The sequence below is a fragment of the Canis lupus genome, chromosome 25 (assembly GCF_003254725.2).
Source record: "Canis lupus dingo isolate Sandy chromosome 25, ASM325472v2, whole genome shotgun sequence".
NCBI lineage: Eukaryota > Metazoa > Chordata > Mammalia > Carnivora > Canidae > Canis > Canis lupus.
This window is the reverse complement of record NC_064267.1, coordinates 16,966,757-16,983,178: the sequence shown is the minus strand read 5'-3', so window position 1 is coordinate 16,983,178 and position 16,422 is coordinate 16,966,757. Positions and strand designations below refer to the sequence as shown.

The 16,422-nt window shown below is 38.0% G+C and overlaps 2 protein-coding genes across 6 annotated transcripts in view; one reads left to right on the top strand and one right to left on the bottom strand.

Moving 5' to 3' along the window:
• Positions 1 to 12,260, bottom strand: part of SKA3 (spindle and kinetochore associated complex subunit 3) — a 29,409-nt gene extending 17,149 nt beyond the window's left edge. For all 5 annotated transcript variants that reach the window (XM_025462729.3, XM_025462728.3, XM_025462731.3 and 2 more), the window contains exons 1-5: positions 12,045 to 12,260; positions 8,440 to 8,501; positions 8,167 to 8,332; positions 4,570 to 4,981; positions 1,076 to 1,161 (exon numbers count right to left, since the gene is read on the bottom strand). In XM_025462729.3, coding sequence (XP_025318514.1) covers positions 1,076 to 1,161; positions 4,570 to 4,981; positions 8,167 to 8,332; positions 8,440 to 8,501; positions 12,045 to 12,147 — 829 coding nt within the window. In that variant the 5' untranslated portion in view covers positions 12,148 to 12,260. The remainder of the gene's footprint in view (positions 1 to 1,075; positions 1,162 to 4,569; positions 4,982 to 8,166; positions 8,333 to 8,439; positions 8,502 to 12,044) is intronic.
• Positions 12,261 to 12,284: 24 nt separating this feature from the next.
• Positions 12,285 to 13,526, top strand: MRPL57 (mitochondrial ribosomal protein L57). The gene is made up of 2 exons (XM_025462736.3): positions 12,285 to 12,387; positions 12,541 to 13,526. Exon 2 carries the CDS (start codon positions 12,546 to 12,548, stop codon positions 12,852 to 12,854), a length of 309 nt encoding a protein of 102 aa, XP_025318521.1. The 5' UTR covers positions 12,285 to 12,387; positions 12,541 to 12,545; the 3' UTR covers positions 12,855 to 13,526.
• The last annotated feature ends 2,896 nt before the right edge of the window (positions 13,527 to 16,422 follow it).

Here is a 16,422-nt window from a genome sequence, read left to right as displayed (position 1 = left end):
AAATCATACCGAATTCTAAACATAATAAATAAAAATAATAAACAGGGATGCCTGCGTGGCTCAGTGGGTTGAGTGTCTGCTTTCACTCAGGTCATGATCCCAGAGTCCTGGGAGTGAGTCCCAGGGGCTGCGGGGAGGGGGGACATGGGGCACAGGGCGGCCATCCCTGCTCAGCCACACTCGTATTCTCTCGCTCTCAAATCTTAAAAAAATAAAAATAAAAATAGAATAAAATAAAATTAAATTAAATTAAAAAAATAGTTTAAAATTAGAGAAATGCAGAATATCAAAGATAATGACAAAAATCTTACTGACTACAGGAAGAAAAGACCAAAGATCTACAAAGGAAAGCAAATCAGATCCACAGCACTATGTTCATCAGCAATGGATACCAGATGACAATGACATAATTTCTTTATAAAATACTGAAGTCAGCTGTCAACCTATTGTCTATATCCAGCTAAATTATTGCTCAAAAATGAATGAAAGAGAAAGAAAAAAACATGTCTTCAAACACAAAAGCAGAGATGACTGCTCACAGACTAGAAATACCATCTCTGAAAGAAGTGCTGAAGGATGTGCTTTAACAAGAACAAAACTATACCCAGAAGGAATGAGTGAGATATAAAAAGCAATGGTAAATAAAGAAAATGGCAAACAAGTGACTAAATTTTCATAGGTATAGACTGTAATAATGGTAACTTTTGCGGGGGAAGAAGAAGGTCAAGCCACAATACAACAGAAACTCACTTAAAAAAAAAAAAAGATTTTATTTATTCATGAGCAATGCAGAGAGAGAGGCAGAGACACAGGCAGAGGGAGAGAAGCAGGCTCCATGAAGGGAGCCCGATGTGGGACTTGATCCCGGGACTCCAGGATCACGCCCTGGGCCAAAGGCAGGAACTAAACTGCTGAGCCACCCAGGAATCCCCGGGATAGTACTTTATAAACTCAATGTTATGAACTGAGAAGATGCTGAGGGGCTATAAGAATGTCTAAGATGACAGAATCATTTTTGTAAAAAGATAATCTAGAAGAAGGATAGCTGAGAAGTTAATGTAATTGTTACACTTACCATTTTTTTTCAAATCCTGGATTATGATGCCAGGAGTGGCAAAGAAATTATTACTGGTCACTGGTTCTGGTCCTATCACCTCTTCACTGGTGTGATTCATAAAGAAATTTTAAGATTAAAAAATAAAAGTTAATATTGAATCTCTGTGAAAAAGTTCAATTTTACTACATATTATATATCATCAAGTCTGGACAAATGTTCAGTTCTGTTTTACAGAACAGAAGTCCCATGGAACTATTCTTTTTTTTTTTTTAAATTAACATATACCCATGACTCAAAAAAGGTTATGAACCACTTTGTATTGACAGGTGTGGCTCAGAAGTGGGTTAAGACATTCTGACTTAAGGGTATACCATAAGTTTAACTCATTAGTTCAAATACAGGAATTATATATAGCTCATGGCTTCAAAACCATCAAGTGGAATTTTGCAACCAGTTTACAGATATAGGTTAAGAAGTTGTCATTTTGGGGGGCAAATGGGTAGCTCAATCAGTTAAGCATCTGCCTTAGGCTAGGTTTATGATCCCAGGGTCCTGGGATTGAGCCCCACATGGGGCTCCCTGCTCATTGGGGAGCCTGCTTCTCCCTCTCTCTGCCTGCTGCTCCTCCTGCTTGTGCTCGCTCTCTGTGAAATAAAATCTAGAAAAAAAAAAAAAAAAGAGAGAACTTGCCATTTTTTTAGACTAAAAAGACTGATCCTATCATCTAGTTACTAAAAATATTCTAGCCAATTACCCAGATATCTGAAATACAGTTATAAAGATGAGTGTCATCAAATACTGTAAGTTGGTTCAATTAACCGATTGTCCTAGCATAATTTACTGAACATTCTTAGTTCAAAAACACCTTCTTATATATAAATTATATAAATTAGAGTTGGTTTCTGGGCTCCAGTTTTTTTTTTTTTTTTAAAGATTTTATTTATTCATGAGAGACACAGAGAGAGAGAGAGAGAAGCAGAGATACAGGCAGAGGAAGAAGCAAGCTCCAGGCAGGGAGCCCGATGCGGTACTCGATTCCAGGACCCCAGGATCACGCCCTATGCTGAAGGCAGGCACCCAACCAGGGAGCCACCCAGGGAGCCACCCAGGCGTCCCTGGGATCCAGTTTTAAGTCTATTCTATTACAGTTTTTTTTATTATAGCTTTATATATTTCAATATAAGAAGGTCAAATTCCCATATTACTGTTTTTCATTACTTTTTCAAGCTACTCCTATTTTTATTCTTCCAAATAAATTTTAGAATCATTTTATCAAATATCCCTTTCTCCACCTTAAAAAAAATCCTAGCAAGGCTTTGTTGTAAATGTATGACATCTATAAATTAATTTGCTGTGATTCAACATCTTATTAGCAATATCCAATAAATTCGGATGAAGAAAAACATAATAATCCCTAATTTCCCCTTCATGAAATTCAGAAATGTTCTATGGTTTTTATCATATAAGACCTTTATCTATGACTTATATTGGTATTTTACTTTTTTGTTGCAAACATGAATGGATTTTTTCTACTTTGTGTAGAAATTATTTATTAATAAAATATAGGAAAGCATATTATTTTAAATGGTTATCTTCTATCAGCCTCTTTCTTGAAGATCTAGATGTGAGTTTCTTGAGTTGCCCACATACAAAACACGGCCTAGACATACTTACCGGCCAGAGTATCAATAATTACATGAAGTGATGATAACAGATAGCTCATTATTAAGTGATATACCCAGTTTATCATGTTAATGAAGTATTCAATTTAGAGTTTGATCGAGCTTTTTAAATGAGGGATGAGTGTCAAATTTTATCAAATTCCTTATTGGTATCTATTGAGATTACCCTGTTATTAAATCATTAAAATAATGTATTTTATGAGTGGCTAAGTATTAAACTATGTTAGCATTCTGAGGATAAGCTTAACTTGAAAGTTGTCCACTGTATTTTTAATATTCTGTTAATTCAATCTGCTTTTTTAATTGGGATTGTACATACATGTTCATAAATTAGATTGGCTATAGTTTCCTTTTGCATGCTTTGTCAGTATTTGTATCAAGGGTATGTCAATCTCATAAACTAAACTGCAGCAGTTTTCTTATTCTACTTTCAGAAGAACTTTTTTTAAGTCTATACTCTAATAAAACTTTATTTACCAAAAATAGGCAGCAGGCTGGATTTGGCCTGTAGCAGTAGTTTGTAGACCTCTGATAATGACAGTTCTTTTTAAAGGTAATTATTTTCATAGCATCTCATTCTTAAGGCAATTTATAACTTCGTTATCCATTATACCACACTGACTTTGTGTGGTAAGCAGAATGGGAATGGTTATACACATATTTTACTAGTGAGGAAATGTTAAAACAGGTTTCATGAATCTGAAGGTGCTGGGACCCACAATAGAATGTATATCTCTTCCTCATAAAAATAACTTTATATATGAAATATATATGTTCTATGAAATTATGAAAGGATTCATCCAGAATCCTTTCTGTGCTCTGAGCTTTTTGGACTTAGTTCTCTGATAGCTTTTTCCATTTTCTTCTCTGACTTTGGTCTATACAGGTTTCTGACTTCAAGTTCATTTTGATAGCTGTGTATTATTTTAAAAAATTTTTCACTTATCTGAACTTTGCAAATTTTCCCATACATACTCTGTAATATTTCTATAACTTAAAAAAGAAAAAATATAGCCCTTAATTCCTAATTTTGTTATTTGCATTTATGTTTAAGTAAGAACCAGTTCTTAGATTTATCAACTCTAAGCTTCTAAAAATATTTTCTAATACATTTTATTTTATCTTTGGTGTTTATTCCCTTCTCTTTGCCCTACAACTGTGGGGTTTTTACTTGACTAAGTTGAATGTTTATTTTCCTTCTTTAATAATTACAGTTCTGAAAGATATGGATTTATTTTTAGCTATTGCTTGGCTGCTTTAATACAGGGTATTTTCCCTTTCGTTGTAGCTCTTTAAGTACTACTTCCACGCTATTCACTCCCAATTTCTTTAGTTCAGGACAAAACTGATCACAGAGCTTCTAATTCATATTAAAATACCCACGCTCAAGCACCTCTACTGGGTCCTCTAAATCAACTTGGAAACACATCCACCTTTAATCCAAGCTGCAGATATTCCTGTCTTCATTTTTTGCCTGAGATCAGCAAAAAAATAGAAGTCTTTGATTTAATCCTGGACTCCCAACTGTTCTGTTCCCACATCTCCATGCAAAATCATTCACAGGTTCTTACTGATTCTACCCCTTCTCTACCCCGCCAAATGCCATCTGTTTTCAGGTCTGTATTACTCCTATAGCATCTAACTGGAAATTCAAGAGCTCACACTTTGCTCACGGAATTGGTGATTCAAGAAATTTGAAATGTGAAGTATCTGAAAACCATTCGAAGGAAAGTTACTGTCTGAAATATCATTATCTCTTCTAGGAAAAGTCAATACATACAAAAGATTTAGAAAGTTAGATAAAATGTGCCTTTTATGAAAGTGGCTTACCTTTTATTCTCCTTCATACTTTTAAGTCCCATTGTGTAATCTTCATTTAAACACACAGTATAGTCAGAAATACCAAAGTGTTCTAATTTAGGAGTTACACACTCAAAATCATCCATCTTTAGAGCACATTTTGGCGTTTTTAGTTCTTTAACTAGTGACTGTTTGGAAGATGGAGTTAAATTTTTTGGCTCTTCCTCATGGTTGTTTACTGCCTGTGGAGGGTTTGGTGGAACTTGGGATATCATGTACCGCTCAAGTCCAAAATCAGAAAGTTGCGGACTCCGTGGAGACTTCTCAGAACCAGAAGTGCTCGGAATAGCAGGATCAGACAGATTGTCCTTCACGTCAGTCATCTGAAAATTTTCATGCTTCGTGGACTCTGATTCAGAGTCCATGATTTCTTGTTCATCCACTGTGAGGAAGAACCAAGGAGGTCATCATATTTTGGTCAAACATCAAACCACAAAATCCCATGTACTACATATATACAAACAGTAAAAGATAGATCTGTTTGAAAGGTCCCAAGACAGCAAAAGTCCTGATTCCCTGCTTAGTCTCTAAAGTTTTGTTTCAATTGTCTCTTTAGGAAGTTTCTGACATGTATCTCTCATCTAGCCATATTCCATTTTGATGACATATTTAAGAAGTAAACTAAAATGTTAAAAGATGAAAAATCAATGCAAATTAAAGTCCAATATGCTTACTTCTCCAGTTATACTGTGATTTACCTATCTTCCCTAATTGTGGAACCATTTTATCATTTTATGACATTACAGAGTGGAATTAACTGTGTTCTAGATTTAACACAAAGTATAATATTATTTTAGATTTTTCATTTAAAAGAAGTTAAATGAAAAGACTATAAGTTAAAATGAAAAGATTGGTACACCAAGATAAGTTTTTATCCTTAGTCTGGAACACCAGTATCAAGAGCCTGGTTGAGGAAAATAAAAGGAGAGTAACAGAAAGACATAAAGTTTCTCAACCTGGAATAGGTTATATCTGGCTCCAGATCCCAGGTGCTTAACCACACTGAACATTTCAGACTAAATAATTTAACAACTATGCTTTTCCCCACAATCTTTTTCCATTTCCTGCATACATAAATGGTTAATGAATTTGGTGTGGGACCCAAATTGCAGTTAAAAGGTCTGAGATAGCACCTATGATACCAAAAAGAATCCAAGAAGGAGAAATACTAGCTTTTCATGTAAGACAAGAGAAAGTCATAGACGATAACCAGAAAGAAGCGGATCTGGCCAGAATCTGGGCAGAGATTATCTTAATAAACGACAGGGTTTCAGTGAGATAAAAGGTATGGAGAATGGAATGGGTGTAAGAAAATGCTGAGGGACAAATGTAAAATGTGTAGCATGAAGTGGAAAAGAAAAATGAACCAGTATTAGAAAGGGCACCAGAAAGGAGGAGAAAATGGAGGGTGAGATGAAGAGAAAAGACAATGTGTTTAGAATCCCCCATGGAACAGGCATTTGAAGGTTTCATTCCATTTAATTTTCATATTAACTGTTTCAAGCATGAAATATCTCAGGATATTTTTTCCCCTCGTTTTTATAAATAAAGATACCAAACAACATTTTGGAAAATACTCAGCTGATAAAATTTATAGAGCCAAGACTTGGGATCCCTGTGTGGCTCAGTGGTTTAGCGCCTGCCTTCGGCCCAGGGCATGATCCTGGAGTCCCGGGATCGAGTCCCACATCAAGCTCCCTGCATGGAGCCTGCTTCTCCATCTGCCTGTGTCTCTGCCCCACCTCCTCTCTCTGTGTCTCTCATGAATAAATAAATAAAATCTTTGAAAAAATAAAATAAAGAGCCAAGACTTGGACCCACATCCTTTGATTCCTAATGCTGCCATTTGTTTAAGGAGAGAGGAAGATAATACAAAGATCTGTTTTAGATGACCTTGAATAGATACCATTTGGTTGCCAAATTGGAAATATCAATTGTAATAATTGCACATATTGAAAGAAATGGGAAAAAAATTTCTCCAAAATTTGTTTATTGCATTCTTTTTAAGAAGAAAGTATTTGTACTTTTCTTGTTATGAACTGGAATGTATTTTTGTAAGTCTGTTAATGACTGTTTTTGTTTCTGTTCACTCACATCTTTTAAAGGAAGGTCTATAGTTAAAATGGAGTCTATCAGACATTGGTATAGATCCCTGCCAAAATCTTCTGGATCCAAAGGAATAGGAAAGGGATAAATTTAGGCTGTATATTTCCTGGGCCAGCTAAGAGATCCAACAGATTGGAGGAAGTGAAGAGGAGCATATTTTTTCTTTAAAGGTAGTGTTTTCTTTGTTTTGACTGAAAACAGGAAATGAACTAGAATTGGGTACTATTTTTGGATGCATGATAAACCAGGACATGTTAAATATGGAGTAAGAACCATTAAAAAAAAAGTTACAGACTTTGGCTTCATGGCTTTTGGCCCTTGGAAGAGCTGCTAATTCACTGAGTTTTGTTTTGGCACTGTGTTATTCTGAGAAATGTTATAAGGGCTACCAAAACCCTATTCTAAACTTGTATTTATCACAAGGCTATTGTTGATGAGATTAACAAAATCATCACCATTATCTCTGCCTCATAGTAAGGTATAATCAATCCCATTTTGAAAGTGAGGAAAAAGCAATTCAGAGAAATTATCCAAGGTCACACATATGTAGTAACTGGGGGAGCCAGTACTTGAATCCACAGCTGGTCACACTAAAGTAAACTGAATTCTTTACACTGTACCATGCAGTCTTGTTTATTATACCCTCTACACATATCCTCAATATATATTTGTTAAGTTAATTAATAGTTTACTTATGTACAAAGATCGTTCTCTTAACAGAAACAAAGACAATGAAGCATATTGAAATCATAGGTATGGGCCCAACAGTAGTTAACACTGGGTGATTAACATGCCAGGTACTGTTGCAAACAAATTTTTATCTCATTCAATCCTTCTACAGCCTCAGAAGTCGATATTAAACATCTCCACTTTACAGATGGGACACTGAGGTATAAGGTTAATAAATAGTAAGTGGTCAAAGATAATACAGCACTAGCTGTGTTAACGGTGGAATTAAGAGATTTGCATTTAGATAGTTTGGCTCTAAATTCTAAATCACCATGCTATACTAACCTTCATTAAAACTATAGAACTAAAAAATAAATAAATAAATAAAACTACAGAACTTAAAAAGGCCTTTATCAGTTTATAATGACCAAAATTTCTCATTCTACAGAAGAGAAAATTGAGAACAAGAAAAAGGAAATAGCAAGGTTTAAGATTAGTCTCTCACCTATTTATTGGCAGAGGTGACTAGAAACTAGTCACCTAATATCATGTAGATTTATCTTATACTCTTCTGTCATCTAGCATTTTGGAAAGAAAACCAAGGACTATCTTTGTTTTACACCACCAAACAGCATCCAGGCACAGTGATGAATAAATGATTATACATGACAGTCACATAATGGCAGAGACAGAACCAGAAACCATGGCCAAGCCTAGAGTAGTCATATTTAATCATGCTGCCTTCCTTCTTTAATACTACAACAAATACCATAAAATGCAAGTTATTCACACCTGAATTTTTCTTGGCACGTGGATTATATCCATACTTCTGGAAAAACTCTCTTATTTTCATGATATCCACTGAATTTTTTTTCATCAGTACTTTTGTTGCCTTTATGAAACCAATGCTTTCTTGACTTTCCAAACTTGTTTGATCAAGAAGAATACTGACATCATCCTTTTATAAGGAAAAGAAGTACATTATAATTTATCTTTTGACTAAGTCTATTTAGATTTTTAAAATTATGATACAAAGATGATAAATTAATATTGTAGAAGCAATACCTTTACAGTCTGGACTTCTGAATGAAGGTCATATAAAATTCTCATTGGATAATCTTCACAGTCTTCAATATGAATAGAGAAAGGAAAAAGTGCAATAAGGAAAAGGAAAAAAATAGAAAATATGATTTAGTATTGTTTCTTAGAATTATAAAGTCCCTGTATATATTTATTCATAATTTATTTCTTGTCAATTACAGGAAAAAAGTGTTAAGGCCTTTCTTTTAAAATTTATGAAATTACAACATATATACAGAAAAGTACAAAAGTCATAAGTATAAAGCTCAATGTACTTTGAAAGAAACACACCTATATAATCAGTGCTCAAATCAGAAGGGAAGAAGGGAAGGATTAAGAGGAAATGTAATCCTACCTAGCAATGTTTTTAAGGTGAGCACTTTCTGGTTCCTAGTTTTAAAATATTAGCCAATGACAACACTTTCATTTTCTTCTGGGTGCTTTAATTGTTTGCCTTTTGCATTTAAAGCTACAATCCATCTGGAATTGATGTTTTTATATGGCAAGAGGTAAGGATCAAGATCCATTCTTATTTTCTATATGAGTGTCCAACTGACCTGGCACCATTTATTGAAAAGACATCCTTCAACACAGTGTATTGTTGTCTTTCTTATTAATCAGTTGTAATATGTATAATATTTATCATGTAAAAAGTTTTAAAAATAATTGTATTTCTCTTTCTAAAATATGCCTCCTTTGAGGATCTCTGTTCACCAGTTAAAAGTTGACCACTTTTCATTTGGGAAATGCAAGTTAACACAACAGTGATTCTTCACACCCGTTAGAATGATTATAATCAAAGTCAGAAAATAATAAATGATAAGAATGTGGACAAACCACAACCTTCATTCATTGCTGGTATTAAATGTACAGTGGGGATCCCTGGGTGGTGCAGTGGTTTAGCGCCTGCCTTTGGCCCAGGGCGCGATCCTGGAGACCCGGGATCGAATCCCACGTCGGGCTCCCGGTGCATGGAGCCTGCTTCTCTCTCTGCCTATGTCTCTGCCTCTCTCTCTCTCTCTGTGTGTGTGTGTGTGACTATCATAAATAAAATAAAATTTAAAAAAAAATTTTTTTTAAATTAAAAAAAAAAAAAAGAAAATGCACAATGGCCCACTCACTATGGAAAACAATTTGGCAGCTTTTCAAAAAGTTAAATATAGGGTTATCATATGACCCAACAATTCTACTTCTAAGTGCATACCAAAGAACTGAAAACAGTCAGTTGACTCAAAAATTCACCCACAAATTTTACATATAGTCACATGGCTAAAAAGTAGAAACAACCCAAATGTCCATCAGCCGATGAAGAAACACAATGTGGCATAACCATATAATGGAATATTATTCAGCAATAAAATGGAATGAGGTACTGATACATATGACATGAATGAACCTTGCAACATTATGCTAAGTCAATCCCGAAAGCCTACAAATTGTATGGTTCCTTTTTTTAAGATTTTATTTATTTATTTCAGAGAGAGAGAGAACAAACAGGGAGGAGGGGCAGAAGGAGAGAGAACGAGACTCCCTGCTGAGGAGGGAACCCAACTCGGAGCTTGATCCTAAGACAGAGAAAATAGTGACCTGAACTGAAGGCAGGCGTTTAACGGACTGAGCCACCCAGGCACCCCTATATGGTTCCTTTTGTATGAAATATACAGAATATGCAAATTTATACAGACAGAAAGCAAATAGTGGTTGCATAAGGCTAGTGTGGTAGGTGGAGATGGGATTATGGGGAGTGGATATAAATAGTCACGAAGGTCTCTTCTGAGGGTGATGAAAGTTTAAACTTACTATAATGGTTGCAGGACTGTGAATATATCAAAAATCATTGAATTATATCTTTTTTTTAAAACGATGATTTATTTATTTTAGAGAGAAAGAGCACAGGGGAAGAAGGGGCAAAGGGAAAGGGAGAAAGAAAATCACCAGCAAACTTCCTATTGAGCTTGGTGCTCAATGTGGGGCTCCATCCCATGACCCCAAGATCATGACCTGAGCTGAAACCAACTCAACCCACTGAGCCACCCAGGTGCCCCTGATTGTATTCTTTAAATGCTGAATTTTACAGTACGTGAATTATAGCTCAGTAAAGAAGTTTAAAAAGTCCATTTAATGATTCATCACTGTGATCATAAAAAGGTGAAATTGTTTGGTGGTCATTTTCTCTATCACAATCCCATATTTTCTGTAACACATATTGGCCACAAATAGAAAAATTATTCCAACTTTTTCTTATAAAACCAGAAGAAAATGCAAAATTTGTGTACACAATTAATATGGTAAGAAGGTAAATTAGTGCAAGCTTTGTGGAAAGCAATTCAACTATATACCAAGAATCCAAAGAGGGACCTCGCTGGCTCAGTCCCTTGAGTATGTGACTCTTGATCTCACAGTCATGAGTTCAAGCCCCACATTAGAAATGGAGCTCACCAAAAAAAAAAAAAAAAAGAGAGAGAGAGAAAACAAAAAATAATAAAATATTAATAGCAGTATCCTTGAATCATTGAGTTATAGCAAATATTTATCTCCCTCTTTCTACTTTTCCACATCTCATTGTTGTTTTACATATTGTTTCACATATTGTTTTACAGTCAAAAGAATAAACATTTTTAAATGGCTGGAACACTATTCATAATTTTACTAAAGTAAAAGGAGTCTGTCTACAGGGCACAATATTTTAAGGCAAATTACAATTATGACATTTATAAAATAATCTCAAAATCTGAACTACTCTTGAAACAATTTCTTAAGAAATTCCTAACACAAAGATTAATGGTTAAGAATCCTGTTATACTTATTTTTTTAAAGAGCAGTATTCAGGGGTGCTTGGCTGGCTCAGTTGCAAAAGCATGCCACTCTCGATCTCTGGGTCGTGAGTTCGAGCCCCACCTTGGGTGTAAAGATGAAAGAAAAGAAAAGAAAAGAAAAGAAAAGAAAAGAAAAGAAAAGAAAAGAAAAGAAAAGAAAAGAAAAAAGAAAAAGAAAGCAGCAGTATTGAGTACTAGTGTTTGTGTCGGCGATACGGTTTGCTGGGGCATACAGGCATCTCCTGCAACTGTGGATCATTTGGGTGAGACAGTCACGATGCATGTAAAGAGCCCTGTTAAATAACTGCGTTTTGTTTCATTTTAATTATACTGTGTTTTTATCGATAAATACCCATGAGACTGTGACTGACATGAAAGCAATACGCGTGGGCATAAACTATTGTATGCATTACGAGCTCAATCTGTCAATTTACACTGTTAGCCTATGCTGTTCCTCCTCGCAGCACAGGAACAGCGCTGTTTCATTATTTGAGGAAAGCAAACGAGCTCGGACACAACTCAAAACAGCCACAACGTACTTGAGGGGGCGTAAGAATACATGATGACAAAGCGGCAACGGTCACCTCGGGACTCCGCTAACGCCAGACACCCTGCATTTTAACAGGCGTACCATCCCCATTCCGTAGTCTTTCGAGGCAGTCCCCGCACTGTGCACGAATAACCCTCCTGCGAGTGTGCGCATCTTCACCGCGAGGCCGAGCTGCCCCGCCGCTCTCCCGGCTGCGGACCCCCGACCCTGCCCGCCTCACTCACCGCTCTCCTCCCCGTCCAGCGCTCGCTGCAGCCGAGCCGTCTCCCTGTCTAGTGTGATGGCCAGAGACCGCAGCTTCGCGTGGAAGCTTCGGATCAGGTCCATGGCTGAGGACAGCTCGTCAGCACAGAAGAAGCAAAGACACCCCGCCGCTCGGCTCGCGCCCGCCTCGGTTTGAATCCCCGCGCAGAAAGCGTCTCTGGCTGGGCGGAGTCCTACACTCCTCTCTCGCGAGAGCTGAAGTCTCGCGCTCATGGGCACGGAGCTTCCGGGGGGGGCGGGCGCACTTCCGGGGTCGTGCCCGCTGGCTTGTGGAGGCTGTGGGTGTGTTGGGGAATGCGGTCGGTGAGTTGATTGGCACATTTCGTTGTTTCGGGAGTTCCCCCTTATTTCCCCGTAGATCCTATTTGGGCTCCCCGCTTCTTTTGGGGTGCGGTGTGCGTTCTCGCGGGTGGCCGAGCGCGTGGCCATTCCGTGTGCGGCTCTCCCTCTCCGCAGGTGCCATGTTCCTGACGGCTCTGCTCCTCCGCAATCGCATCCCCGGCAGGCAGTGGATCGGGAAGCACCGGCGGCCGCGGGCCGTGTCCTTCCAAGCGAAGCAGAACATGATCCGCCGGCTGGAGATCGAGGCAGAGAACCAGTACTGGCTGAGCACGCCCTACCTGTCGGCGGAGCAGGAGTACGGCCACGCGGCGGGGCGCAGGGCGGCGGCCTTCGAGGCCATCAAGGCGGCCAAAATGGCCAAGTTCCCCCCGCACAGGTTCGTGGCGGACCAGCTCGACCATCTCAACGTCACCAAGAAGTGGGTCTGATCCGGAGCCACGGACTCACAGGGCGGCCACCCACCTCCTGACCCGATTCTGGAACCTCTGAAGAGCGCTCACTTGAGAGCTTTTGGAGCAGGCTTAGTGAACAGCGGACATGAGTGTGGTCTGCATGTGGGGTGCATGGGGCTCCAAACTCTATAACCCAGCCTCTGGCGTAGTGTTTCCTTCCCATTACCCTAACAGGAAGATACAGGTATTTCCTAGGCCACAGAAGATACAAAGTGTATTTTGGATGAAAGTTTCAAAAAAAACCCTACAAACTGTGCTTAAGTATGAGGTACTTGGTGGAGGCTTACCTTTCCTTAAAAAACAATTGCCTAGACGAAAGTGGGAAAAAATGAGCTTTTTCAGTTAAACATACTCCTAAAAATAGGATTTTCTTTTGGGATTGCTACTAAAAGTAGACATTTACGTGAAGTGAAAGATATTCATCAGAACTGCTACATGAAGTTGTATTTTTGAAAACCTCTTTTTGGGGTACCTGGGTGGCCCAGTCGGTTAAGCCCTGATGACTTGGTGTCCCCTGAGATCCAGCCCGACCTAGGGCTCCCTGCTGGGGGCAGAGAGGGTCTGCTTAAGATTCTCTCTCCCTCTGCCCCTCCTGCCACCTCAAACAAATCTTTAAAAATAAAAAAATAAAAAAAGTTTTTAAAAATACCTTTCTGGAATGTAATTAATGAACCTTATAGTCTACCCCAAAGATGTTTGTTCTTTCAAATTACCTTTTTCAGTCAGGCACTTTACAGCTTTTACCAAAAATAGTAATCCTATCACCTGGGGCTATTTTACATGTGAGGAAATACTTAAGAAACTTGTCAAAAATCATCCCCAATAACGAGTGTGTCTTGGATTTCAATTTCTGTATAATCTAGAAATTGTAACTACTATGTATACATTAAGCAGAACATTTTTCAAAACACATAGAAGAAAAATAATTCAATCCCATTACCCCGAGATAAAATAATTGTCTTTCATACATTTTTTCTTTTAGTCTTTTTATATGTATATGCTTTTTGAACATATATTGAGTCTATATGGATAAGTAGAATTTAGAGCTAAATACTAACAAAAGATCTTGATGCATATTGCCAGTGGCTTTCCAGAAAGATTGTAAAACAGCAAGATCCATGGATGAGAGTGCCAGTCTCATTTGCCAGCATTGACTCTTCTCTTCATTAATGAATGATCCATGATTCACATTTAAATATCTCCCATTAGAATGTGTAGACTGTGGTGCACATATTAATTTTTTTTGATTCATTGCACCTAAAAAGTACCTTGCCACATGATAGTTAAATGCCAAGCTGAACTCTGTTATTAACATGTCATATTCGTGGTGTAAAAATACTTGTTGAATGCTTCTTCTAGCTTACAGAAATGCCTCTGGTTCATATGAGCAATTTACTGTCCCTGACTTTTATTTTGATTTTTTTTTTTTTTTTTTTTTTTTTTTTTTATTTATGATAGTCACAGAGAGAGAGAGAGAGAGGCAGAGACACAGGCAGAGGGAGAAGCAGGCTCCATGCACCGGGAGCCTGACGTGGGATTCGATCCCGGGTCTCCAGGATCGTGCCCTGGGCCAAAGGCAGGCGCCAAACCACTGCGCCACCCAGGGATCCCCCTGACTTTTATTTTGTATCTGGAAATGTTGACAGCTGACACTGAAAGGAGACAGACCTGCTTAAAACCGTAACTATGTTGCTTTGATCTCTATGTAACTCAAAAACTTCCTTTGACCCTGGAGTTTGAAAAAGTAGTGGTTAACTTGAACCTCAGAAAGAAGGGGAAAGATGTTAAAATCTTCAGTCTGAAGACACAGAAGGCAGTTCATAAGACAGGTATTTTTATGTATAGTTAATCATTTAAGTTTTTAAACAATCTTGTGAAATAGCTATCCCCACTATGCAGGTTAGACGCTGAAGCTCAGAAATTTCAGCAACATGTGTTCACACAGCTAACAAACAGCATATTCATTTTCATATAGTACACTAGCTGCTATAAATAAAAGATTATAGCTTTGTTTTAATCACTTCTTGGCCAAAGCAGTGATGTTGAAACAGTTGACTTCTTGAAACTCTACAACTGTTAACACTATAGCCGTCACAATCTTTTTTTTAATCAACAACAGAGTCCATTGCTACCCAGCTAATTAGAATTATATAGTAAGAAGATATATCTGTGCCAACCTGTACATTATGAACACTCTTTTTGTCCTTTTTTTTTTTTTTTAAGATTTTATTTATTCATGACCAAGAGAGAGAGAGACACAGGCAGAGAGGGAGAAGCAGGCTTCATACAGGAAGCCTGACACGGGACTTGATCCCAGGTCTCCAGGATCACACCCCAGGCTGAAGGCGGCACTAAACCGCTGGGCCACCGGGCTGCCCAGTCACTCATTTCTAATACAGTGTGTGTCATCCAGTTGTTAACTCTGCAAAAATTTATAGACTGTCTATCATGACTCATCCTGGTGCTATTCATCATTAAGCTTGAATTTACTGTCTCACTGGATAAATCACATAGCATAAGTATACGGCTTGATGATGGACTTAATGGATACAAGTATAAAGTGTAGTAAGAGTCCAGGGAAAGTTTCTTTTTTTTTTTTTTTTTTTTTTTTTCAGGGAAAGTTTCATTTGTCAACCTTGCCTGAACAGTCAGGAAAAACTTCAGAAGAGGTGGTCTTTGAACAAATTCTTAGTTTGGCAGGAAGTAAAGGCAAAAGTAACAGTCTAATGATTAGTCATGGAATTGCCAGTATATTAGTTGCAATAATAGGGTATTTGTGAGTGGGGAAGAGAAGTGATAGACAATAAGGCTAAAGGTTTTTTTTTTTTTTTTTATGATAGGCACGCAGTGAGAGAGAGAGGCAGAGACATAGGCAGAGGGAGAAGCAGGCTCCATGCACCGGGAGCCTGACGTGGGATTCGATCCCGGGTCTCCAGGATCGCACCCTGGGCCAAAGGCAGGCGCCAAACCGCTGCGCCACCCAGGGATCCCCAATAAGGCTAAAGGTTTAAGCAGGGACCAGAACATGAAAGTTCTTGTATGACACTTTAAGAAGTCTGGCTTTTATTCTGTAAGTAATAGGGAGACATCAGAAACGTTTAATTAGGTAAATAATGGAAAGCATTGTCGAAAGTGGCTTAGGGGATCCCTGGGTGGCTCAGCGGTTAAGTGCCTGCCTTTGGCCCCGGGGTGTGATCCTGGAGCCCCAGGATAGATTCCCACATCAGACTCATTGCTTGGAGCCTGCTTCTCCCTCTGCCTGTGTCTCTGCCTCTCTCTCTCCCTCTTTCTCCCCTGTGTCTCTCATGAATGAATAAATAAAATCTTTTAAATAAATAAATAATAAAACTCTACTTAAATGACCATAAACCCAATATTGGAACTCAACACTGTCCAGCAACCTGACCATGTGTATTAGTTTGCTAGAGCTGCCATAACAAAATTCACAGTGACTTGAACATTTATTTTTTCATAGTGCTTGGAAGATGGATGTCTGTTGGCAAATTGGTTTTCTCAAGAGCAATAGGAAGGATCTGTTTCAGCC